The sequence below is a fragment of the Monomorium pharaonis genome, chromosome 8 (assembly GCF_013373865.1).
Source record: "Monomorium pharaonis isolate MP-MQ-018 chromosome 8, ASM1337386v2, whole genome shotgun sequence".
Lineage (NCBI taxonomy): Eukaryota > Metazoa > Arthropoda > Insecta > Hymenoptera > Formicidae > Monomorium > Monomorium pharaonis.
In genome coordinates this window covers 21697234-21724746 of record NC_050474.1, presented here as the reverse complement: position 1 = coordinate 21724746, position 27513 = coordinate 21697234, and the positions used below count along the sequence as shown (strand labels likewise).

Genomic DNA, 27513 nt, shown 5'->3' with positions numbered 1-27513 from the left:
CTCCAACTTTTGTTCTCCCTAATATGTCGCTGAAAGTAATTATTGTCATGCGCGAATTTTTCATCATTCTACAATTTTTTTATTTTTTAAAGAAACAAAATTTCGCGGTGCAAACACATATGTTCTTAATTTAATGATATAATTACAAGTAAAATAAATTATTTAATATTAATTATTTTCATAGAAATGGAACAATAACAATAGTATAGCAATTTTGACATATTTCTTTCTATTGATGTATAGTGTTTTCATATTTTATTACATTGGTGATCAAATCGAGTGCATCTCAGTTTCAGAGCATAAACGCGCAACAAAAAATGTATAATTTTTTAATAATAACATCCTACACACTTCTTCCAATGCACTTTTATTTTATATTAGCAAGTAATCCTTACTTTTTAATTCACATCAACCTCACATTTTCAATATCCAAAGAAATGAAGATATGACGAAGGGATTATCTTAAAATCGATTCTCCACAAGAGGTGGTGTGTTTTTACGTCGATGCTAGCGTCCCGAACAAAAACACTTCACACAATGTTAATCGCGCACAGACTATACAGAGACTATATTACATTAGACTGTATGTGCAGAGAAAAGGATATCTGCAATTCGAGCGCAAGCGCCAACGACCTTGCAATCAATGCCGCGCGTCTGCCTCGTGCAGTCTTTGACAGTCGCTGTGATCGCGAACATGCCAAGTGCACACGACGAAAAGGATCCCCCTTATCAGCAAGACATTCGATATGTCTTCAAGCTGAACAAATGGATTCTGGGTTCAATCGGTATCTGGCCAGTGTCGGAACAAGGCTTCGGGCGGCATGCGTCCAAGATCGCGATCGCGCTCGGTAATCTCACATTAAGTTTCGCGATGGTGCCTTTCGCTTTGCACATTGTCTATGACGAGAAGGACATTATCATGAGACTGAAGCTAAGCGGCCTGCTGGCTTTCTGCATCGTTTCGATGACGAAGTATTGCATTCTCGCGATACGCCGTCCTAAAATACAGCAATGTATCGAATACGTAAAAAATGATTGGTGGAAGGTCGGTATTGTCAATAATTAGTGACTAATTATGATTGGCGTAACATATCGTGCTAATTTTTACAAAATTCATTACTGAGAATGGTTTGAATGAAAAGAAATATATAAATAAGTGTAATCTTTGTTTAAAATTTTTTTAAATATTATTCTTAATGCCACTGTAAAAAATTAAAAATGTATTTTGCAGAATTATAACGTAATAATATTTTAAAAAAGCACAAGCAAAGCATGATTTAATTAATTTTTATCTATATATATTATAGTTTTAATTAACTTCAATTTAAAGACAAAAAAACGACAGATAATTAAATCTGTAAATAATGACTTTTTATTTATTGGTAAAAAAATTACTGTCAATACTGTAACAGGTAACGTTCAAATCCAATCGGGAACTGATGTTAAAATATGCTACCATCGGACGCAATTTAACAATAATTAGCGCATCTTTCATGTACACCGCCGGCATTATTTATTTCATGATTCTGATTCCGTTCTTTTCCGAGACCAAGATCAACAATCAAACGGTCAGACCACTTGTATATCCAATTTATAATGCATTTTACCAATCCCAGATTAGCCCGATATACGAAATTGTATATGTGGCTCATTGCCTGTGTGGATATACCACATATTCAATAACAGTCGGTGCTTGTGGATTAGCTGCTGTGTTTGTCACTCATGCATGCGGCCAGATCCATATGATTCTATTACAATTGGAAGATCTATTAAACGGTGAAAATTCAGACATTCATCAACGAATTGCTATTATCGTGAAGGACCACGTCCGCGTAATGAGGTAATACTTAAGAACAGCGGCTAATGAAAAATTCACGACTATTCAATGATATAGAGAAATTAAAAATACAATTCAAAATTTTTTTATATAGTTTGCAGTCCAAATTGTAGCTAAAAAAAAGTTTTGAAAATATTTAATAATATATTATTAGATTAGCTTAAACAAATATTTTATAATTCGACATAATTAATTTAAGTTAAGAAATAATATTACGTATTTATTTCATCAAGTCTAATTTAATTTGATATTTAAAAAATTAACATGATAAATTGCATAATTTCATTCTTACAATTTATTTAAATATAACACTTTAATTTTGTTGTATAAAGAATGTAGTAAAGAATGCAACAGGTGGTTTGAACGAACATTCACATTTCATTTCAGTAAATGGTGCTGTTACATATCAAACAATAGGCTATAAGCATGCATGATTGTACATAACGTTGGTCTACGTTCATATATACATATACGTACTGCACATAGCAGCTAAATAGGCAATTGTATTAGAATAAGAATGTACAAGGCAACATTTCCTCGTACAAGTTAGGGTGATTTATTCCAGGTTTTCAGCCGTGATAGAAGAAATTTTACAAGAAGTATGTTTAGTGGAATTCTCTAGTTCTGTATGCACGATATGTCTACTCGAATACTACTGTATAGTGGTGCGCAAATATATACAGTACTTAGAAAAAAAAAAATTTTTTAAAATAGAATAGCGCAAGAAACTTTAAAATTATATTTGCTACTTACAATTTAATAGGATTGGCAAGCGAACAATAAGCTTAGTTTAGCAAATTACTTTTTGCTCTTCATTTCATTCTGCTTTAATATATACATATTATGCTATATTGGCGAGCTTCTCATAGAAAAGGTACATGTACATTTTATAAATTTAAAAGCTCGATATTAAATTCACTGTAATCATATAATATATGTATAATTTAATACTTGTTCACGATGTTGCAGAGCAGTCAAATTGGATCGGTGTGCTTTATGATCAATTGGTACCAATTATCTCCCAAATCAGTTCGCAGTCTTATAATGATAATTGCAATATCTAGCAATCCCATAAAGCTTAGTGCTGGTAGAATGGTAGATTTATCATTAACAACTTTTGGAAATGTGAGGCACATTACGTACATTTATTAATTTTATCTAATCTTTAATTTTAAACGAAACTCATAGCAAAATTAAAGCAATAATTTTGTGAAAAAAAATCAATATTTTCAGAATTATTTAATAATACTCTTTAAATTTCAAAGAGTTAAAATACTGTCTTCACTTTTATAGAGTAAACTTAAACTCTTATTAAAGTGGAAAATTACTCGAAAAATTATAGTGACAGTAATTTCACTCTACAAAATTTAGAAAATACTCTAGCATAATACATTTAGCAATATTTCACTTAAAAAATTAAATTTATTTATAAAAATTCATATTTGAAGAAAATATATCATTTTAGGTAAAATATAATCATTAATATAATCTTCTTAGGTACTGAAAACTAGCGTGGCGTATCTGAGCTTCCTACGGACATTAGTTATGTAAATATGACTGCAATTGTTTGACACAATTAAAAAAATATTTTAACTTTGATCTAGTTAATCTATTCAGTGTAGAATCTTGGTATATATAAAATAATATTATTTAGAATATTATCTCAATATATTAGATGTCTACATAGTCGCATAGTTTTTTCTCGTTAATTATATTCTCGTTAAGATATCTATGCATAAATAGTCTCTTTTTTACTTTATTAACGCGTGCTAAAAATTAATTTAATTCTGATAATTAAATAAAGCAAATTGTTAACTATTTAGAACATTTCCCAATTTTACCTGTTTAATTTTTCAAATAATCAATTAAGATAAAAAAATTCCAGCACAAAACGGCAAAAGTACTTCTTCGATTTAGTACCGCGGAAATATAAAATGCGCTTTGCACAATCACTTCCCGATTAATAGCGCGCACACGGTCTGTCAGACTTTCATTGACTACCGACTGGTATTGCAAAAAGATGCGCGCAATATCAGCGCAAGCGCACGTCCCAGCGTCCCACGACCTTGCAATCAATGCCGCGCGACTATACCTCATCAATTTCTTCTCGTGCAGTCTTCGGCGAAATCTGTCGGCGCGAACATGTCAATTATACGCGATATGTCCGTGACGTTGCCGAACTCCAGTTATCAGCGGGACATTCGATATGTCTTCAAGCTGAACAATTGGATTCTGGGCTCGCTCGGTATTTGGCCAGTCGCGATACGAGGCATTAGACAGCACATGTTCAAGATTGCGATCACGATCTGGAATCTCGCGTTGAGTTTCGCGATAGTGCCCTGCGCTTTGCATATCGTTTATGACGAAAAAGATATCATCTTAAGGATGAAGCTATGCGGCCTGTTGGCCTTCTGCCTCACCGCGATGACGAAGTACTGCATCCTTGTGATACGTCGCCCTAAAATACATCGTTGCATCGAACACGTGAAGAACGATTGGTGGCAGGTCGGTGTTATTAGTAACTGACATATCACGTTAATGTGTGGAATTCGTTACAAGGTATTGAGAAAATTAATCGAGTAAATGGAAATGCGTCATTAAAGTGATCTTGATTCTGAATTAATTTGATCTTATCTCGCTATTTAAGAAGTGCATCTATTTTGTACAATTACACCATGATTATTTATATGCAATTTCATTTAATATGATAATATTAAAAAAGCACAATTTCTCCGCGTTACGTAATAAAAACTTTAATTTAAAAAAAATTAGATAATTGCCAAATTTATAAATGTTGATCCTTCATCTATCGATAAACGAAAGTTACTAGCAACATTGTGACAGGTAACATTCAGGTCCGATCGCGAATTGATGCTAAGGTACGCTACTACCGGTCGCAATCTGACGATAATCGGCGTGTCTTTCATGTACGCCGCTGGCATCATTTATCATTTTATTCTGCCGTTCTGTTCCGAGCACAAAATCAACAATCAAACTATCAGACCGCTCGTGTATCCGACTTACAGTAAATTTAGCCAGTCACAAATCAGCCCTGTATACGAAATCGTGTATGTGGCTCATTGCATGTGTGGATACACGATATATTCAGTAACAGCTGGTGCCTGCGGTTTGGCCGCCTTGTTCGCCACTCACGCATGTGGCCAAATTCAAATACTTGTTTCACGATTAGAAGATGTGTTACTCGGCGAAAGATTCGAACAAATCCCGAACGTTCATCGTCGAATCGCTGCTATCGTACAAAATCATGTACAAATAATAAGGTAATGTATAAACAATTCATATTTTTCTAAAATTTCACAAGAATTTATCGATACAAAAAGTTTTAAAAATTGTGGTTAAGAAATTTAATATTTTGCAATCTACATTAACAAATAAAGAATTTTTAATTACTAACAGAACACAAATCAATTTGAATCTACAATTCAATACAGCAAAGAAATCATTTCTCTATTTCTATCTCATTTAACTTGGTACTAAAAAAATTCATATTACTATTACAATATAATATTACAATAATACTGGATAATTTTGTTTATATAATTATTATTTTATTGCATTATACTTACAGTATGTAAAAAATACACATACTGTACTATTATATCAGTCTACAATTATCTATTACTAGCTTTGAATGCTTAATTGAAGTGCTCAATTAGAATAAATGAGGGATTCAAATTTTCTCATACAAATTGGAATAACTTATTGCAGGTTTGCGGCTGTAGTGGAGGAAGTATTGCAAGAAGTGTGTTTAGTAGAGTTCACTAGTTCTGTATGCACAATATGTCTGCTCGAATACTACTGTATAGTGGTGCGCTAACATGTATTAAAGAAAAAATTTCAACCACACTCTTAACAAGCTGTCCTGTAAAATTACAATTGGTTATTTAAAATTTGATAGGATTGGAAAGCGGACGATAGAATTGGTTTAGCGACCTATCTTTTGCTCCTTGTATCATTCTGCTTTAATGTTTACATACTATGCTATATCGGCGAGGTTCTTATGGAAAAGGTACTTTTTTATTTTAACCTATATTTATTTTTCTGATACGCCACGTTTAATTTCGATAATATTAATCATACTTGAATAATCGTTTGCAACTGATTTTGCAGAGCAGTCAAATTGGATCGATCTGCTATATGATTAATTGGTATCAACTATCGCCAAAATCAACTCGCAGTCTTATATTAATACTCGCAATGTCTAGCCATCCAATAAAAATCAGTGCTGGCAGAATGGTAGATTTATCATTAACAACTTTCGGAAATGTGAGACATTATGTACTTGTATTAATTTTATTCATATTTTATATACTCTATTTGTTACTTTCCATTTTAAAGCAAAATTCGCAATAATTTCGCGGAAAAAATCAAAATCTTTATTTATGACAATATTCTTGTAATAAATTTAATAACAAATTTCATTCTAAAAATGTAAAAAGTAAAATTATCTAAAGATAATTTAATGTTTTAGGTATTAAAAACTAGCGTGGCGTACCTGAGCTTCCTACGGACGTTAGTCATGTATTAATAAATTGACTGCAATTATATGAAATACATATATATATATATATTAAGAAATATTTTAATTTAATCTAATTCGTGTTTTTAACATAAAAAAACTCTTCATATAATAATTATTATAGTCTATATATAATATGGCATAAAAATAAAACATTTATCGTCTGTATATCAGATGTGCGCATATTCACTTTTCTTACCCTACTCACTCTTATTGTTAAACAACCCATGTATCAAATAAAATAAGTTTTTTAACTTTTTATATAATGTGCGTTAACAAATAATTTAATTATGGCAGTTATATACAACACAGAGAATGTAAAATTCCAGTTCTATTAATTTCATTTTTAACTTAACTTCTTTAATTTTTTTTCTCAAATATAAACCGATTAAAAATGCAGGATTTAAATAAAACAGGAGAAGTATCTTTTTGATCTATAAAATCAACGGGACGTATACGCATCGCACTGTTCATCCCACTCACAATGATCAGACTATCCGCAGGTGGAAGGATGCCCGCAACACGAGCGCAAGCGCATGTCCAGCGACCTTGCAATCAATGCCGCGCGTCCACCTCGTCCAGTCTTCAACGGAACCTGTCATTGCAAACATGGAAAACTCACAGGACAAACGTGCGGTGTCACCGAACGCGAATTATCAACGAGATATACGATACATCTTCAAGCCCGGTAACTGGATACTCGGCTCGATCGGCATCTGGCCTATCGCGATCCGTGGACTCGGACGACATGTGCCGAAGATCGCGATCGTGATATGTAATCTCGCATTAGCCTTCGCGATAATACCCTGCGTTCTGCACATGCTCTATGATCAAAAGGACCTCAACATAAGATTGAAACTCTTTGGATTGTTAGGCTTCTGCACTACCGCGATGATGAAATATTGCGTTCTCGTGATACGTCGACCTAAAATATTGCAATGCATCGAGCACGTGAAGAATGACTGGTGGCAGGTCAGTGTTGTTTGATGTATAAAGTGCGTTACGAAATTGATAGACAAAACTTATAAGCGCAAAAGTGACAATTCGATTCTTCCTTATGCGCGACGCGCGAATCCGAACAATGTGATAATTTTAATCCGATTTTTTTAGCGACTCTTTCAACATCTTATAAATGTTCACTTATTTCATATTTTTGAATGCAAGTTTTATCATGCTATTTATATTGATTGAGCATCTAAACCTAGCATTAAAATAAAATACGTCAGTGTTATAATATTAAAGAAATCTACTTTTTTTTCGTAAATAATTCTTTAATTAAAGCCACTACTGTAACAAAATTTATTGTGTTAAATAATTCTATTCATTTTACAATTTTGGTGATATTGTTGTGTCACTTCTTTTGACAAATACAGTTGCAACATTCTAACAGACAAAATTCAACTCCGATCGCGAATTGATGCTGAAGTACGCCACTACTGGTCGTAGACTAGCCATGATCAGCGCGACTTCCATGTACATCGCCGGCTTCATTTATCACTTGGTTCTACCATTCTGTATCGAGCACAAGATCGACAACCAAACCATTAGACCACTCGTGTATCCGACTTACAGTAAGTTTTTTAACACGCAGATGAGCCCGATATACGAAATGGTATATTTGGCCCACTGCGTGTGCGGATACACTATGTATTCAGTGACGACCGGATCGTGCGGATTGGCAGCGATATTTGCTACTCATGCCTGTGGTCAGATTGAGGTGATCATATCTCGACTTGAAAATCTTACGCATGACGAAAACATCGAGCAACTTTCGGACGTTAATCAACGAATCGCTCTTATCGTAAAAAGTCACGTTCGAATATTAAGGTAATATAGTTATATACATCTGTAGAATTTAATATTATATTTTAAAAATCTCAATTAATAAGGTTTCAACTCTTTTCAGAAATTTTTGTTATATTTTAATAAGCATCCTAACGAGTGTAACAAATAAAATCGTGAGAATCAAGATGCCTAAATTTTATATTTTTGTTTTAAATTGTTAATAATTATTTCGTTTTAAGTAAAATCAATTTGAATTATAATAATTTCCGATTACATTTTTGAGATTCATCAAAATTCTTTATAAAAAAATTAAATCTGCGAAAAGAATCACAAAATCTAAAATTTTGTTTTTTTTTATCTTTTTCATATTTCATATTTCATCACATATATTTTACGTTCATTCCATTTTTATTAAAAAGTAATTAATAAAAATTTTTTCTACTGATAAAAATTTATTTTTATAAATCTGAAATTTCCTTTCTGTATAAGAAATACTGTATAAAAAAATTTTTACACATTTCAAAAAAGTTCTAATTATTATATTAATATATAAAGTAATTTTTTCGAATAAAAATGTATAATATATATAACTTTTCACTATGACTTGCGCAATATACAAAAGATGGGTAAATGCAACAGGTGCGTGTAACGGATCGCCAATGAATTTCAGTGGGCGGTGCACAGTTGCATACCTACGGATTATGCGCAGACTATGAGCATGCGCTATTATGTCTTCAAGAAGTGCCTATGCATATATTCGCTGTACCTACATATACAAAGTCAAGTCCGAGTATGCAAACGATAGTATAACATAGTATATTATACACATTTGTTAGAATTGATCATTCGCGTCTGTTACTTGATCTAGATTCAATACTTAATCATATATATATATAAATGCAACGTCTGTGAGGCCTATTAACTATAAAAAAATAAGTATGCTTATGGTCTCTCTCCCCCACCCTCTCTCTAAGTCCATTCTATTTAAAAACAAAATATCTAAATGTTAATAAATCTTGTATAAGAAAAATGAACTTTGCAATAACTACTTCTGATGCGTTCTGTATCAAAACGTATAAGAGAAAGTACAATGTCTAAAATCAATCACGTTCAAAAATATACTTTATTAACAATCAAAGCTCAGAGGTGCATCGTTTAGTCCAAAATAGTTGTACGCATTTAAATATATAAGATTAAAATTTTCTGACGACTGCCTCTCCTTTTTATGCTAAAATCTACAAGTACGAGAACAATCTCTAAGTTCAATAATGTTATTTAAAAAAAATAATTATGATAAAAAAATAACAATCGAGACCTAGCTTTCAACGCGTTTGTGAAGATAGCATCTCAAAGTTTAGCATCTCATAAAAATACTGCAGAATTACTTGCATCCAGCATAGTTCTACAGTTCTTGATAGGTTTCAACAATAGTTCCGTTGAATTACGTATTTTAATTAAATTTTTATAAATGAGATGCTAACTTCCAAAATCACGTAATAGCATCTCACCGTATTTCGAATATACGACCATAGAGAAGACTAAATCTATAGAGTTCTATCGTTTAAAGATATCCTGTCAATAGTTCTGATGATTAAATTATTAAAAAAAAATTTTTTGTTACAAAACATACGTATATATGCGTATACGTCTGCGCACATGGATTTGGTGTAACTGGCATCTCAGATAGACAAAATTAATTATTTTAAAAAATTTAGAAAGTATTTTTCCATCAACTATCTTGATGGAAAACTTGTATTTATAGGTCTAGACATGAGATGCTGGTCGAATATCGACAGTTCTATTTCTTAACGTAGTTTTCATATAGTTCCAGACGCGTACAATAATTTTCTAAAAAGTTCCGGTGATATAAATAATTAAAACATTTTTTATACAATTATTTTGCCCGAAAAATTTGAATTTTGAGGACTAGACGTGAGATGCTGTCTTTTTCGGTTTCTTCCCGTCTCTCCCGGTCTCTCCCCGTCTCTCCCCATTTCTCCCGGTCTCTCCCAATCTCTCCCCGTCTCTCCCGATCTCTCCCCGTCTCTCCCGGTCTCTCCCCGTCTCTCCCCATCTCTCCCGGTCTCTCCCCGTCTCTCCCCATCTCTTCCGGTCTCTCCCCGTCTCTCCCCGTCTCTCCCGGTCTCTCCCCGTCTCTCGCGGTCTCTCCCAATCTCTCCCGGTCTCTCCCCGTCTCTCCCGGTCTCATTCAAAAAATTTAAATTTTAAGGGCAAAATAAATGTTTAAAAAATGTTTTAATTATTTATATCACCGGAACTCTTTAGAAAATTAATGTACGCGTCCGTATCTATATGAAAATTGCGTTAAAAGAAATAGAACTGTCGATATTCGATTAGCATTTCACGTCTAGCCCTCAAAATTCAAGTTTTCCGGGCAAAATAATTGTTTAAAAAATGTTTTAATTAATTATATCACCGGAACTTTTTAGAAAATTATTGTACGCGTCCGGAACTATATGAGAACTGCTTTAAAATAAATAGAACTGTCGATATTTGAACAGCATCTCACGTCTAGCCCTAAAAATTCAAATTTTTCGGGCAAAATAATTGTTTAAAAAATGTTTTAATTATTTATATCACCAAAATTCTTTAGAAAATTATTGTACGCGTCCGTATCTATATGGGAACTGCGTTAAAAGAAATAGAACTGTCGATATTCGACCAACATCTTATGTCTAGACCTATAAATACAAGTTTTCCATCAAGATAGTTGTTAAAAAATACTTTCTAAATTTTTTAAATTAATTAATTTTGTCTATCTGAGATGCCAGTTACACCAAATCCACGTGCGCAGACGTATACGCATATATACGTATGTTTTGTAACAAAAAATTTTTTTTTATTAATTTGATCATCAGAACTATTGATAGGACGTCTCTAAACGATAGAACTCTATAGATTTAGTCTTCTCTGTGGTCGTATATTCGAAATACGGTGAGATGCTATTATGTGATTTTGGAAGTTAGCATCTCATTTATAAAAATTTAATTAAAATAAGTAATTCAACGGAACTATTGTTGAAACCTATCAAGAACTGTAGAACTATGCTGGATGCTAGTAATTCTGCAGTATTTTTATGAGATGCTAAACTTTGAGATGCTAACTTCACACATGTGCTTTCAACTTCAACTACAAGCAAGTAATAGCGTTCTGTTTTAGATTTTCCGCCGCCGTGGAAGAAATTCTACAGGAAGTATGTTTACTGGAATTCACCAGTTCCATATTTACAATGTGTTTGCCCGAATATTACTGCATAGTGGTACATTCTAATATATGTTTATTTAGAAAAAAGAAAAACCAATTTCTTCTCAAAATCGTAAATAAATTTAATTACTACGTATTTTTGATAGGACTGGCAAGATAGCGATACGGTAGGACTAACAACATACTTTTTGCTCTTTGTTTCATTCTGCTTTAATATGTATATATTATGTTACATTGGAGAACAACTCGTAGAAAAGGTATATTTAGACTCAATCCAATTAGATATTTAATTATTCAATTTTCGCGAAAACTTACAACTAACAAATAAAGAATATTCAAGATGTGTTGAATGGATTTGACTTTTCAGAGCAGTCAAATTGGTACGAGATGCTTCATGATCCGTTGGTATCAACTACCGGCAAAGTCAATTCGAAGTTTAGTCTTAGTAATCGCTATGTCTAGTCATCCTATAAAAATCAGTGCTGGCAGAATGATAGATTTATCATTGGCGACATTCGGAAATGTAAGGAATTGCACAAGGTCTTTACGTGAAATTAACTTAACAACAAAAAATTTAAAAGGAATAAATATATATTCGATAAAATTATTTGCTCTTTTATAACTTAATTTCTATTAGGTGCTCAAAACAAGTCTGGCATACTTGAGTTTGCTTCGAACGTTAGTAGTGTGAATATAACAAGAATATTGGCAAATGCGCAAAGAGCGTAATATAAAAAATGTGACGTCTCTATCATAAAATTCTCATAGATAAAAAGTGAGCATTCTTCATTAAAATAATCTATTTCTGAAAAAAATTAATTCTTTCGCAAATTTTTTCTTTTTAAATATGTATATAAATTTCATTGTACCACACATGCAAAATTACTTTAGTTCATTGATTAAACAATATTCAATATGGTGCAATATCACATATTAGTCTCTATATGTATACATACATATATGTATAACTAATATATTTAATTATAATTAAAAAATATATATTTTTGAAATTGAAAAATAATTAAATATTGAATATTTCAAAAAACAATCATATTTAAGAATTATCAATAATAACAATATCCTACTGTTGCTAATATTACTATGTTCTGTGTATTCTGTTCAATAGAAAATGAAGCACAGCTGTATCAGCTGATTACTGGTGATCTTTACCGATTGCTGGTTAAATTTTTGCTGTCAAAGCAGAGAGGCACAAATCAACAATGGTGCTTTCCACAAACAACAAAATGTGACCAGAATATACTCATAATGAATAAATCTCAAATATAACTATATAATAATTCGTGTAAATAAATAATCATTGTGACCGCTTGTATGAGAGTGTACGTAATGTATTAGTGACTATATTCCAGTCTTCGCAGATGTATTTATTTTACCTAACCTCTCTATTATACTGAAAATTTATTTCATATAATAGAAATTTACATAATTTTATAACATCTGAGCTTAATAAAAACTTGTGCATCTAAATAAATTGGCATATTAATAATATAACAGAAGTTAATCAAATGTGATTTAAACAATATATTTGCCATCTATATAAGAACGCAAAGTATTTTTTGACAGAAATTGCATATATTGAAAAAGTAAAAGTGTTCTAATTTATACTAATATAATTTTTAAAAATATTTTTTGTGCAAAAATTCTAATTGTATTAAGATATTAATGCATTAATAAATTGATGTGAAAATTCCACCGTAAATATCATAAAATGTCTGAGAAAAAGACGGTTGGTGGTGTTCCTGTGGAAAGTCTAACTGGAGAATCAGCTGCAATATGGTCTGGTTGGCGTATACTGGGAGACAGAGAGCTTGTAAGAGAGGCCTCTGCCAAAGGAACTCATATAAAACTAGCTTATAAATGCCTAGCATTTAGAAGAAATTGTTCTGTAGAGCAAGCATGTATATATTTTAACAAAGAAGTAGAAACTTGGGTCAAAGAGTTATTAAATAAGAAGCAGATTTTCAGAGCTTCACACATTTTAAAAAATATGGTACATCATATATTATATTAATACATTTTTTTTCAAGATATATATAGACTGATGAAGTTTTTAAATAACGCTTATAACAATAATATAGATGATAATTCTATTTTTTAGGGAAAGGATCCCATTGAATATATTTTTGCTGTTTCCATAAAGAGCAAGGATCCACTTTTAAGGAACTACTTGTGTGAATATATGATAAATGTTGCTGGATTCAAGACTGAACATGTTGCAGCATGGAACATTATTAAGTCTATTAAACAGCACGAAGAAAAATGCAAGTAAGTTTGTGAAAATAAAATATGCAATTTAGATGGGATAAAAGAACAAATATTAATAAATTAATATCTTCTTATTTTCTTATTTTAGTATTCAAGATGGATTAAGTTCTGACATATGTATAGATGATATAATGAAATTACCACAGAATATTGAACAAGCTTTACGCACTGAATTATATTTTTCTTTAAATAATCCAGAAATTTTAGGAAACGTATCAAATAATATTTTATGGGATTATTTGTTATCTAATAATAAAATTAACGCGTTAAGGACATGGATTGAAACGAAATATAATCCAGACGTTCCACAGACTTCAGATAAAATTGATCCTCATTTGAAATCGTTATTTGCGAATTTAAATATTACACCCGATATGGTTGACTGTATAGAGTCGTCAAGTGCTAGTGATTTCGTAAAATATCTTACTAAAAATTATTTATGTAGGTATGTATAACTATTTGACATGTATCTATATGTGTATTTCTTGTTAAAATATTGATAAATTGTTAAGAAAATTAATTATTTCAGATACGGTATTTTCACAAAAGAAGAAAAAAACGACATAAAATTGATATTGAATCGTTTCTTTGGCTGCGGTATTACATTGGAAGAACTCAGTAAAATATTATCCTTAGCTTCTTGCAACATTGATAAAACGGAGTTTTTGCAAAGCGTTGATGAACAATTATGCCTTACACATTGCTCGCAAAGCTGTCATACTCCGGAGGACAATTTAAAGCTTAAAAAATTATATAATGCTTTGACCGATATGTGTGACGCTCGCAATAATTACGAAGATGCGATACTACATGGAATTACAGAATCGATTGATTATATTTCCGATGATTTTAACGGCTATTTAAAAACGAATTATTTAGTAAGCTGGGCATTAATATTTTTACGATTATGGCAAATGCGAAACACGTTGTGCAATGAAGCAAGTTCTTCAGAGAAGAATACATTAATGAGAGATATATTTACGAACAAGACTGTTTTAAACATCGACACGCGTATTATTCCCCAAGAAGTTCTTCAGTCCGCGCTTACGCACATACCGAGCCTCCAATCTATCATCGAAGATCGAAATGAAATAAATGATATTACAGTATATGACTTATTGGACGGTTATAGAAATTTGAATTCGAAGCTCTTGTTCAAGTGGCGCTTCAAGAATGAGCCCATGCCCACTTTCACGAACGAAAATCTTATTAAGAAATATGGGTATCAAGAAACGCTAACATATGGTTATTATCTAAAAGAAGGTAGGCCGAATATGGCTGTACACAGTTTGACTTGCGGTCAAGCGAAATTATTTGGAAATGTATCCTCCCATAGGTTCGTATGTTATGATATTAATATTCATCTATATCGTCGTTAACAACATTAATAATTTTAGGAAATTTAAAGCGGCCTTATACGCACATATTCTCGCTTTGAAAAATTTAAACAAGTCTGATATTGTATGCGGCTGTATTGCGTTCATCGAGCTGCTGAAAATTGACTCGAGTAACTTACGATTACACGTTACTGTGGCAAAATATGTGCAGGAACAACTAAACATCTCTATAGGTAATTGAGTTTATGTAATTAATATGTAACGATATTGGTGTGGAGAAACATTTTAAAAAATATTCTTTATTATACAGGGAATTTATTGGAGAATGTAGTGTACAAAAACCAAACCGACTTACAGTCTGTAATATCGTATCTAGAACAAAGCTTCCAAAAATATTTAGTGGATATAAATTTTATATCAGATAGTGCGCAATTTGTCGAAGTATTAAAAATTTGGGATATTATTGTACGCTTTGCACGAGTTCACAACTGTGTGTTGCCCGATACGTTGCTGAAATATTTGGCAGATCGTGATTTATGGTTTGAATTCATTTCAGTCTGTCATATATTCGCCTATCCCGTAACTCAGGTACGCGTTTCGAAATATAGCGCTAAATAATAAAACTTACGAAAGTATAACTCGAATCAATCACGTATTAGGTGCTGGAAAATACAAAATTGTTCAATAACCCGAACATACGGGAACATCTATTAACATGTTTAAGTAATGATAAACTTAGCAAATTTCAACCACACGACGAGCTAAAGATAAAATCCCATGACACAGGGCAATCATCACCAAGACAACATAAAGTTGAAGAGAAAAAAAAAGTAAGATTGCTGTTGCTTGTTAATAATTTTAATTCCCATACATATAATGAAAAATGTCAATTCTAGGAATCTCCAGAGTCTAGTTCAACCATATCGGGAATTGAAACAGATGCAACTGACGTAATTAATACCAAAGATAACAGTTCCATCTCGATTTCCTCAGAGGATAACTTATGGTTAATTATATTAAAATGTCATCAAAGTCAAGACCCACCCAGAGCATTAATCAATGCATCTCGTTCATATCTGAGGCCTATATTGACTGTTTTAGCTACATGTTATGAGGTATTAGTTTACTTCGATTAATTATCAATTCGATTTTATCGATTTTTTATTATGCGATTTAAAAATCTCATGTTTATAGCCGTCTTCTGTAGCAGCATATTGCTATTGTTGGATGGTAATATCGACAGAAAGAGAGGACATACTTCTCGATTACACGGAATGTCTAGACCAACAAATATGGCCTTCTGACAAAGTATCAAAGTTATTAAACAAAATGGTTCAATGTGGTTACATTAATACAATTTATCGAGCTTACAAAATTTTCATGCCTGTAAGTTCAATTAACGTGACGGTCGAAGTTCTTCATTGTAATTAGCACTAATATCTTGCAGGATAATATTTTGAATCCATTTTTTGAGTTTCTTATGCAAGCAATCAGTTATGGTGAATTTAAGGAAAATCAAAGGCATTTGATAGAGTTTAAATCACAATGTTCCTCACTTAAATGCAATGTAAGTACAGTAATTACGATGAAGCAATTTCAACGTAGTAACTAACTTATACTCGCGTTAATGACCTTATCATTTTAGAAAATTATGGATTGGGACAGCGTCAACTTTACGTACATGAAAAACTTATATTGGATTGCAGTTGTTGCAATTCAATGCATTGTTACGGCACTCGGCTACGGCTTTCGAAGTACACCGTTACGGGTAAAGTTTCTCGAAGCGCTAATAAAGTGTAATTTTTCTGCAGATTTACCAGGTAAAATGTGTGCATGAGTGTATAAATGTACAATTTTTAAAAATATTATCTGTTGTACAATTACCATAACTTGTAAAAATTGTATAAAAATTATTATATATTGTATAAATTATTGTATAAATTATATATATTGTATATTATAGCTGCAGTACCGGATTTTCAGCGTTTGTTGAATATAACAAAAATTGTGCAAAAAACTGATGTAACATTCAATTTTAAGGCCGTTACTTTAATCGATAATGCACATAATTTTGACACAGAGATTCAAAGATGCATTACCGATTTAATAGCAATCGAGAATTACACTGTTGCATTGGAGTTAGCCTGCTGCGCCGGATTAAACACATCCGAGATCATATTAGCACAAGTACTATCTTACGAAATTTATTAAGAAGTGAAACATTCTCTATTTATATTATTATATACTTTTTCTATGAAAATATAATGTTGTTTTTAGTATCGAAATACTTTTAAACAATCTATAAATAGAGATGACCAAATAAATTCTACCTTCTGGATGCAATGCGCTGAGGATTTTAATAAATACGATGTTCCGCCACAAATAGTAGTTGAATTTTTTGTCGAACATGCCGAAAAAGTTGCATCGCACAAAGAAAGGTAAATATAACTTAATGTTAATTCTTCACTATAAATAATCAATCTTTTTTTTTCTAGATATGAAATTTTAAAATTGGCTTATGAGACTTTGAAAAATACTAAAATCGAGCAACAAACTATCGATACTCTGGAGATGGCAATGTGGAAATCGTGTATTTTAGCTGGGCCTGACAATATAGAGTTTGACAGCGATAATCATATTTTTAATAAATTAAAAACCGAATTACTATCTGGTTTGGATAAACTGCAAGTTACTTGCTCTTTGACGGACGAAAATGAAAAAAATGCTGCAGAAATTTTAATAAATAAATTAATTGATCTGGGCAAATTGACTGTTGCCTTACGAATAGGCACAATTTTTAATTACAATCATAAAGTAAATACTATTCTTTTATTTTGAGATTTGCGAGTGGACTACTTTTAAATACATAATTTTTTTTTTAGGGTCTTCAAATATTGATGCTGTGTTTAAGCTTAGCAGAGGGTGAAATTTCGCCTGCGGACTTAACTGTGCAGCAGAAGAGTCTTTTAGAAGAAAAAAATCAGAAGAAGCAACAAAAATATAGCACTCTGTTTAATCGCGGTCTGCAAAAGTTTTCATCATCGTCATCCTGTATGCTTCACTATTTTTTAAAATTATATATCGATAATGCTTATATACTTCATTGATTTGAAAAATCCTCGATTTTTTGTGTTTCAATATGTTTTACAGTGAACTCAATTTCATCGAGTGTAGAACCTAGTAAAACAAATGATACAACAAACAGCCATCTCCAAATGGAGTGTATCTCAATTTTAGAAAAATTATCGAAAAATCTTAAACACGGAAATGAGATATGTTTACGAATTATTTCATGTTATAAACTTGCTACACGTCTTGGAAAGACATATCAATCACTACTGATGCTAAAAGACCCGATAAAGTTCTTACAAGAGATCACAGAAAGTAATATTGAAAACAAATTCGAGACAGCTAACGATATAATAATGTCTTACAAAATTAAGACAGAAAACATAGCAACATTTTTGACTGAAAATATTACAACGCATATAAATCGTGCCATAGAAGGTAATTATTAAAAAATCTCTTTTACTTCGAATAATTACTTCAATATTAAAAATAATAATATCCCAACAGATGGACAAGAAGATTTAATTTTTATGTGGGGCTATTCCTTGAATTCACACTTTCATTTAATAATGGAGCTTTGCAGCGATATTTCGTTACTAGGCTTAAAATTGTTGAAAACAGCACAATCATTGTTGGCAAGATACATTAGTACTCATGATGAAAAGAAAAATGGTAATATATTTTCTTCATTATTAAATTAGCTTTAAAATACGATAATACATATTTTAATTTATTTCATCATAGTTTCAGGATTGAAAACAATAGTGGAATTATTAATAAGATCTCATGAGTGTTTCACGGCTTCCTGTAACATGGAAGGAATAGCCTCAGTATTACGAAAATGTCAAAGTCTGGCGAATACGTTGCATCTCTTAAAACACTGGGCATTACTAGTATGTTTGTCATCTAATTTAATTAATTCTTTTTACTGTTGTGTCTAAAATTATATACTTCAATTTTTTAAATATTATTAGGTACGTCTTGTAACTGGAGTCGGTCGATTTACCGAAATGAATTACATATTTCAAATCTTGAAAGAAAACAATCAATTCGAATCTTTATTGGGACAGGGCTTGGATAAGGTATTTTTGCTTGTACAATAATATTAAACAAATACATATCTTTTTAAATAAAAAATATCCAGATTTTAGCAATAAAAAATATTCTTTTGTTTCATTTGTTTCAAATGAACAGGTTCCAGGTTTAAAAATGGCACTGTTGGAATTCTTGAAACGCCAATGCCCCGAAGATAAGGAACTGTTTACTCTAGTAGCGCTTCATTTCCGCCTATATTACGAAATCGCACTCATGTGGGAAAATGAAGCAAAGGAAATAATTACGAAATTAATATCTGGCATATTAAAAGAGTGCGGAAAAGGCATAACCGGTATTCCGGTCGAAATAAGGTTGACTAGAAACGATGATGTCCACAAACAACTACAACTAGCTATAACTAACTTTACTCATGCCACTCAATATTATTTACAGGTAAAATTGAGATTAGAGCATATGAATTTCACGAGTATTATAAAAAATATTGTATTATATTTTCACTTCCAGGATAAGAAACTGAATCTTGCCAGTCGGTCTTCGCATCAGGCCCAACTCGTCGCGCTTCAAATTTCATTGTTAAACGCCGTGCCGCAGAATCAACAAGCAGTATGTCTGCTAAATTTGAAAACCGACGAGTTAGAGAGAATATTATCTCACATCTTGAACTTCCCTCAAGCTCTTATAGTCATCCGCGCTTATAATTATCACGTGGACTGGGTTAATCTCATTTATCATCACTGCATTCTTAAAGGAGATACGAAATATCTTCAAGATTTCTTGACAGTTAACACTCTTACACCTATGATTGTACAAGATTGCGCGCGTAGGTAAGTTTAATATATGCACGGTATATATACATTATTTAAGTTTATATACAAAATTTAAGTTTAAATAATTTTTTAAACATTTATCATTATATGTCTAGATACAGATTGGAAAAGAGTATCAATCATTCCATGACAGATAACATGAGAATTCTAATATCCGAACTATCAGATGTCGAATGTAAATACATGCTAGCTAGTCAGCTTGGCTTTAAGGATATTGTGGAGGAAATGCTTAATGATGCTATAGTGGGCTCCTACTTAAAGGATACGATTTGGAAAAAAGGATATACTGCTTCGTGATATAACTTGTCATTCTGCGGAATTCGATTAACGTCTGATAAGACATATCATAAATTTAAATGTTGCAATAAATGTTATAAACTCATTTACTGTCGTCTCTCATATGCAATATATTTATATATTAAAATTTATACTTTTGTCAACATTTTATTATTTATCGCAATGTAAATTATCAATAAACTGTATATATATTTTACATATATATATGATTATGTCATGAAATCATTTAATAAACTTTATAATTCCGTCATCGATAGATTAATAGAAAGTTTAATGAAAGAAAATTAATATTTTCTTATTAAGAAATATTTGTTTAAATGAAGATTGTACCATACATTTTAAAATTACATCTATATAGATTATTTACATATTATATACGTTATATTAAGAAAAATTTTTTCATGTAGATAATATATGCAATTTAAATAATTATTATAAATTGAATAATGTAACTATCCAGCACGACACCTTTATTCGAGTGTCGTGCTGATTTCAGGCACGAAAAATTATTTGCTAATGTTTAGCCTCTGTTTAAAAACAATATCAAAGCACAGAGATATACAAGAACTATCGAGAGTTGTCGCCAGAATTGTCATTAAATTCGTTTTTAAATTAAACTAACTTCAAATTAAATATCATTAAAGTACACAATACAAAAAAAATAATTATTATAACAATACAAAAATAAATAATTGTTATAAGATTGTTAATATATCTAATTTTTGTATTAATAAAATAAAAAATTTTTTAAACATTTATAGTTTACATAAGTGACATATAAAATACAGTTTATATAATTTATACATAATGTAAATTTATTTTACGTTTAAACGTTCAACTCTCCTCTGGTTTTAAATCGTATATTACATATATCATACATTGATATCTTTCTTTTACTGCTGCATATACCCCCTGAACAGATAAACGTTATCGATTAGGCATTGCTCAAGCCAGGGGTAGGTACAAGATTCGAAAGAAGCATGTGTCGGTAACACAATTATTCCTCATCTATTCCTTTACCGTTAAGAGATAATAATGCGCACATTTCATCCCTACCGTCTATATCTTTTGAAAACAATTTATCTACCCTCGCTACTTTTCTAACCATGGTTAGCGTCAATTGTAACTGCATGTTCAGCAAAAGATTCGAAAGAACGATAACTTATTATCTGTCCACGTTCCACTTACGATACTAATCGCTTGTAGATACACGATACACATATTAAAAATATATTATTGCAAGTAAAATAGACTAAATATTTTTCTATGGATTATTTAATAATAATAAAAGTTGCTCAAATTTTTATTTAGAAAATCATTACTTTTAAACTATAATAATTTTAGAAATATAAAATATATAAGCATATTTTAAAAGTCAAATATAATTAAGGAATATAAAAGTTAATTGATTAATATATCTTATATAAGATAAGAGGCTATATTATTAATTCAATATTTATCATTTTGGATGACAAAATAAAGCGTAGAAAAATCATGGAAAAATAATTTTACACGATTATTTTAATCAACGTGGAAAACGACTCAATTTATCATTTCAAGATCTGCTATATTTTATGCTGGTGAATTTAAATGCTAGCATATTTTAAATGTGGCTCAGGTTTATTACTAACATTTAGCATTTTAATGAGTCGGCTGTTTTAAAAGCAAAAACCACATGTTCATAAACAGGAAGACGAGCGTATATAAAATAAAAATGCAAAGAATCCTTTGCACTTTTATAGACCGTGCGTGTAAAACTTTTTATATCTCCTTCCTATTAAATATATGTAAATTTCTCGACACAGCCATACTCTTTTATTTCGTTACACACTACGTACTTTTTCAGGATTCAAGGAGTACAGTGCCTAAAGAATTCGAGATTTCCTTTTGAAAATAGAAGACACGTATTCAAAGAAATTTCTTCTTGGATATACGGTACACAATTCACTGCAATTGCTGCTGTTTGCGCACGAGGACGCATAAATGAATACACATGCAAGCAAAGAAAGACAGAAAGATATATCTTCGCTCAACAATTTTGCATACCTAATACGTTTACTGAAGCAACAAAGTTCTCAATATCACGCAAAAATTTTAATTAACATATAATTTAATTTAAAAACTATATCTGTATATTTAATTAAAAAATATATGTGCATGTAATATTAAATACAACTCGCATTCATGTGTCACGCAAATTTGAATAAATGTAACGAACTTCAGAAGCCTGGGATCTTTCTCTTAAAAAAGAAAGAAAAAAACTCTATAATCTCGTTAAGCCAGAACTTCATTCTCATATCAAAGATAAATCCTTACGTGTATTGTATCTCATTAGAGATTCAACGCACGAACGCGATCTATGACGTGCATAAAGGGGCGTGGACGTACTCTACGCGGGAAAATTTACGTGTAACATCGGCATCTTGCCTTGTACATCTCGCTCACCCGGAGTAAAAGCCGCTCACCGTATAATTTCGGTATATTTATGGGATTAATGCTTCCTGCGCGCGATACCCATAGAGATGGATTTTCGATAGATCGATTAGACAAAGAGAGAGAGAGAGAGAGACCAGCTGGCGTAGGCACGCGCTGCTAAGCCGCTTAAGTCGGCCCCAAAAACTTTTGCGCTTTTTTGGAAATTCACATCCCTATAATCCGACAGGCGCTGGTATTAACGGTAATTTCGAGGGAATGGAGTGATAATTGATTTCGAAGGGGATCGACCAGAAGACAAACGCATACGCACGCGTGCAAAATGCACGGAACTACTGTGCAACGTGTTTCTGCCGTACGAAATTCCTGATGCGAGATTACGTCTCTCATGAATCCTTTTGCCTTGCTGTACTATGAAAAAGTAGGATAATATGGATCTGATAATATCGGATCAAATCGAATATCCGATTATTTTCGCGATTTTTAATGCATTATAATAAATTACTACATTAAAAGGCACACAATAACTTGTTAGCGTAATCAAGTATTAGCTATCGGATTTTACTTTCGCTCTATTGTATTTCTCTCGTGAAAATAGATAGTTTAATCTGTAAGTGTATTTTTACACGTTATAAAAAATGTATAAAAAATTCTATTAACATATGCAAAATACTAATCGCTTAATAATATCACGACGAGAAAATTTTACAATAAAATGAATTATATGTGGCGCTAGATATAATGCGAATGTGAGAGACACTTGCGTCTTGACATAAGACCGTCCATTTACGACGCGTTAATTGAATATTAAAATCTGATATGAAGTTAATAGCGTGCAATTACGAAAGTACCTTCAATTACGGCATAATTAACGAAGTTCTTTTGTAATAACAATTACGCCGACGCGCTTTGTTCCGGACGAAACAATCCGGATAGTTTCAGCAACAGGCTATTCTTCCGCCAGCTACTATTAAACGCGATGAAAAAGCGAACGCCGTATCTTAGATACTGAGGTTTAATTTAGCATACTACGAACACAAGAGTAACCGATATATCGATCTCACGACGCAACCATTGAATACCGAAGTCCAGGGTTACGATAAAGTGCGATAGGCGCGCACGAGTTTGCAAATAATGTGCTCTTCGCTATAATTAATTTGTACGTTCTCGCATTAAAAGTGCTGACTGTAGTATTATCGATTGAAATGAGCAAACTCATTAGAAGTCGCTGATACATATATTCTCGTATGATTGTCAGGCTGGATAATTGCGAGCTACAATCGAACGCGCGGTCAGTTGTGTCAATCATAATATCACATATTAATCGCGACAGCAATTTTTTTCAACGGTTACGATTATATTGCATCGCCAAATCTGCGCCTCGTTACGAACAGAGATATCAAACGTTAAAACGACCCAGTTCTCGACGTTTACGACGAACATTCGGACGGAAGGGGCGTAATTCTGAATTATGCCGAGCATTTTACTGAAGATTACAAGTTATAAATGAGAGCCATATATTGAGGGATTACATCCTGCTTGATGCGGTATTGAAAGAAGACCGGGCTCGGCGGCCTGAACAAACAAGTTCTCGGCAATTCGTCGACCTTCAACTCGCAGTTTGGCAGAGAGAGAAAGAGATCCCTAATAAAGGAACGTCGATAATACACGAACCCGCTGAGACGACATATGCTTTATGGTAATAATCGCGTAATTCATTGATCTGCCGAAAATTACGCGCAAGGACGCGCTTCGTAGCCTTCCCTTGCACACAAACCCCCTTTGCTTCTTCCATACCTTTCTGACTTCACTCGTATGTCGAACGAGAGAAAAAAAACGTCCTGAGAAAATACGCGCTAATAACACCCTGCCGATGTCACTATTAGAAATAATAATAATACCCGGAACGGCATCTTTTTTTACCTGTTCATTTTCAGCAAGCGCAGCTTCAGCTCAACAGCGGTAGAAATATGATCAATAAAATCTAATTATTGGGAAAACTGGGAAATCTGTTAAGCTTTCAGAGTTAATCCGATCAAAGGGATGGTTAATATAATAAGTTGAATAAACTCATCGCTCCCTCCCGAATCTATAGTATTATATAATACGATTGTACATATTTTGCAATTCAAAGATTAGTAATGTCCAATAATATTTTTAAAAAAAAGTCAATTAATCCTCTGGATATTAGTTTTTTTACTATTTAGAATTCTATCAATTTATATTCTGTGACGTAAAAGAAAATAAGAGCTCGAAACTCCTTGTGTGAGCAAAGATGAATATTTTTCTCTCAAGTTTACATCTCGAAATTATATATGGAACGCACAAGGAAACGCTCTTTCATCGTAACATAATTTATCGCGAAGTAAGCATTGCGTAACTAACGCGCCATAACTAAAGATAAGCCCCACTCGACACTCGTCTCCACTCGAACACAATATCGAGATGCCGCGTCCGGAATAGCATCTCCCGGTCGTCCAGGTTTACGTTGGCAAAAGGGGCTCGAATATTGTCAACGTTACGAGCGATTCGACATGCGTTAACGGCGTCACCAGGGGAACACGTTAAGTACTTATGTACGGATCTATTGCCCGCCGTTGTACCATTCAAATCGCAAAAATAAATGGCACGGTCGATGGATTTGCGCTCGAAATGTTTCGTTTCGATTTTATGAAATCTCGCCCTCCGTATCGCAGCAATAAATGATACAGAAAAGCCATGGTGGATCTAAACTTTGAAAATTAGTCACCTTATCCCCCGCATTAAATTTCTCAGCGATTTACACATTATGTCTGGCTGTCCGAGTTCTAAATTTAGAATTTGAAAATAATTAAGAATAATGACTGTCTGCACAATAAATAATGTTCCTCCGTGCACAAGGCATCATCGATCTAAATTGCATACCTTGATACTATTGCGTACCTTGATATTACATCGCTGAAGGGAATAAGCAAGTTGTCTATATAGGCACTTATGTGCTAGGACCGTATTACTTGTCTAATTTCGATGACAACGTCATGTTCCCGATGTGCGACGTATAACATGTTAGTAGTGTCAGTCGCTGATAACATAGCTCGTTGAGACAACATATGCGACGGACAGTAGATTCCGGGCGAGCTCGTTCGCCGGCTGTAAGAGAGATACGTCTGTCCACATAATTGTAAGATTGCTTGAAAAATTGCGGTGAGACCTAATCACCGCCAACACACTCGTTCATATGTCTCATGCTAGCCTCTAACGTTAATTAATCTTGATAATAAACAGACCAATCTGAGCCAGTTCGTAAGATGAAGCAATCACATATATTGACTTGAATTTTTGCACTTCGATATCTGCGCACGCGGTCTAATTCTATAAGTTCTTTTTTACTTCAAGTTCTTCATTTTTATTTCATCTTATCTTTAAACTAATTCTTTATTAATGTCTGTGCTTGCGTCGTTTTAAGATAATTTCGAGATAATTAATGAATATAATTAAGATTTTTGAATGATAATTTGATGAAATATAATAATTTGGTAAAACACGAAGTGGAATAAAAAATTAACGATTAAACTCGTCTAAAAAAAAAGTAAAAAAGACGTGCTCCTAATTATATAATTGGTTGACCGATATCAGAAATAAAAAGTGAATACATTAGCGTTGATGGTACAGTCCCTCGAAACTTTTAATTAACAGCGCGAAAGTCATACAAAAATTATAATATACTTTACATAGGAAAACTTGATAAGCTGTTAACAAGAAATCCATTAACAAAAGCATAATGTTTTGTACAATAGGCCTATCTAAAATGTTCCCTAAATATTTTTCTAAAAACAAAAATTCTGCATAAACTATACATATATATGTATTTGTGACATCCGTGTGATATAGACGATTATATCGTCAAGAAATTGTTTAACGTGAATGTTTGTGAAAGGAATAAACAGTCTTTCCTCTCGAGAAACTGATAATAGATCTTTTATGTTTTTTTCTACATAACATAAAATTTTAATTTTAATTTTGTCCATGTACAAGTGAAATTTTGTAATATTTATTTGGGCATCAATATGTATTTTGAATATACACGTGCTTTAGAAATCTGTAAAATATACTGTAAATAAAAATAATAAAAAATAATTTCAATAACGCGTTTAGAATTATACTAGGCATTTTACTAAAACTGAAAAACGGGATTAACGAGTTGGCAATTCACGATAGAGATTCACTTTGCAAGCTATACAAAGCAGAAATCTGCAATATTGCGCGAAATAGGTAGATAACTCTATGACAACGCGTCGAATGCCCAAATAACAAATTTAGGTACGTTGCTATTTTACACCGTAGCCCGAAATAACACCGTGTTTCGTTCGCAACTTAAAGCCGAGCGTTGATAACGTGATATCCCCGAATTCCCGGAGGCGCAGAAAATGCGATAATAAATTCGCAATAACTGGCATACCACCAAATATCATTGTGTAACAACTAGTGCGATGATAAAATAATAACGTCATACTAATTACATTACGTAGCTAACGCTGTTATAATCATTTCCATACAATAATAGAGACTCAAAAGCGGTTATATTAAATGCGCGATACGCACGCGGTTTATGTTAACGAGTTTGCTAAGTATCCTCCATTAACATAATTCTGCAATGAATCACGAGGATTGCGAGAAACAAAGATGCGTCCTGGTCCAACGAATAGAAGAGAGAGAAAGAGAAAAAGAGGGAGAAGGAGAAAAAGAGAGAGAGAGAAAAAAGTGAGTCCTGGAACAGAATGAATATGATCATACGGACCATTGGTCGTTTATGCGGCACACGCGTTATCTACGTCGTGTTGT

General features: G+C 32.3%; 4 protein-coding genes across 9 annotated transcripts; all 4 read left to right on the top strand.

The window, feature by feature from the left end:
- Nucleotides 1–128: 128 nt before the first annotated feature.
- On the top strand, nucleotides 129–3653 carry LOC105835752 (odorant receptor 13a). 4 transcript variants are annotated; one of them, XR_003625687.2, is made up of 6 exons: nucleotides 129–1045; nucleotides 1413–1840; nucleotides 2403–2502; nucleotides 2601–2711; nucleotides 2812–2962; nucleotides 3335–3653. XR_003625687.2 is itself a non-coding variant. In XM_012679280.3 (6 exons), the coding sequence occupies exons 1-6, from the start codon at nucleotides 644–646 to the stop codon at nucleotides 3386–3388; spliced, it is 1251 nt and encodes a 416-aa protein (XP_012534734.1). In that variant the 5' UTR covers nucleotides 176–643; the 3' UTR covers nucleotides 3389–3653. The 4 variants fall into 4 exon arrangements, 3 of the variants coding, with proteins under 3 accessions (XP_036147231.1, XP_012534734.1, XP_028046089.1); XM_012679280.3 differs by having other exon boundaries at nucleotides 176–1045; nucleotides 2807–2962; XM_028190288.2 differs by having other exon boundaries at nucleotides 179–1045; nucleotides 1617–1840; nucleotides 2807–2962.
- Nucleotides 3654–3770: 117 nt separating this feature from the next.
- Nucleotides 3771–6478, top strand: LOC114254301 (odorant receptor 43a). Its single transcript, XM_036291339.1, has 6 exons — nucleotides 3771–4342; nucleotides 4682–5118; nucleotides 5567–5666; nucleotides 5757–5867; nucleotides 5969–6124; nucleotides 6330–6478. The coding sequence occupies exons 1-6, from the start codon at nucleotides 3980–3982 to the stop codon at nucleotides 6384–6386; spliced, it is 1224 nt and encodes a 407-aa protein (XP_036147232.1). The 5' UTR covers nucleotides 3771–3979; the 3' UTR covers nucleotides 6387–6478.
- Nucleotides 6479–6671: 193 nt separating this feature from the next.
- Nucleotides 6672–12761, top strand: LOC105835760 (odorant receptor 85b). Of its 2 annotated transcripts, XM_012679289.3 has the most exons (8): nucleotides 6676–7349; nucleotides 7768–7948; nucleotides 8033–8204; nucleotides 11343–11442; nucleotides 11534–11644; nucleotides 11755–11910; nucleotides 12025–12162; nucleotides 12514–12761. In XM_012679289.3, exons 1-7 carry the CDS (start codon nucleotides 6936–6938, stop codon nucleotides 12076–12078), a joined length of 1188 nt encoding a protein of 395 aa, XP_012534743.3. In that variant the 5' UTR covers nucleotides 6676–6935; the 3' UTR covers nucleotides 12079–12162; nucleotides 12514–12761. The 2 variants fall into 2 exon arrangements, with proteins under 2 accessions (XP_036147230.1, XP_012534743.3); XM_036291337.1 differs by having other exon boundaries at nucleotides 6672–7349; nucleotides 7768–8204.
- Nucleotides 12602–20461, top strand: LOC105835759 (spatacsin). Of its 2 annotated transcripts, none has more exons than XM_036291336.1 (22): nucleotides 12602–13398; nucleotides 13507–13673; nucleotides 13762–14118; nucleotides 14203–15009; nucleotides 15071–15243; nucleotides 15321–15598; nucleotides 15670–15840; nucleotides 15907–16125; nucleotides 16205–16396; nucleotides 16458–16577; nucleotides 16656–16830; nucleotides 16974–17197; nucleotides 17288–17448; nucleotides 17506–17824; nucleotides 17893–18061; nucleotides 18161–18517; nucleotides 18587–18751; nucleotides 18830–18972; nucleotides 19054–19161; nucleotides 19274–19567; nucleotides 19640–19959; nucleotides 20058–20461. In XM_036291336.1, exons 1-22 carry the CDS (start codon nucleotides 13117–13119, stop codon nucleotides 20257–20259), a joined length of 5403 nt encoding a protein of 1800 aa, XP_036147229.1. In that variant the 5' UTR covers nucleotides 12602–13116; the 3' UTR covers nucleotides 20260–20461. The 2 variants fall into 2 exon arrangements, with proteins under 2 accessions (XP_036147229.1, XP_012534741.2); XM_012679287.3 differs by having other exon boundaries at nucleotides 12603–13398; nucleotides 18824–18972.
- Nucleotides 20462–27513: the final 7052 nt, after the last annotated feature.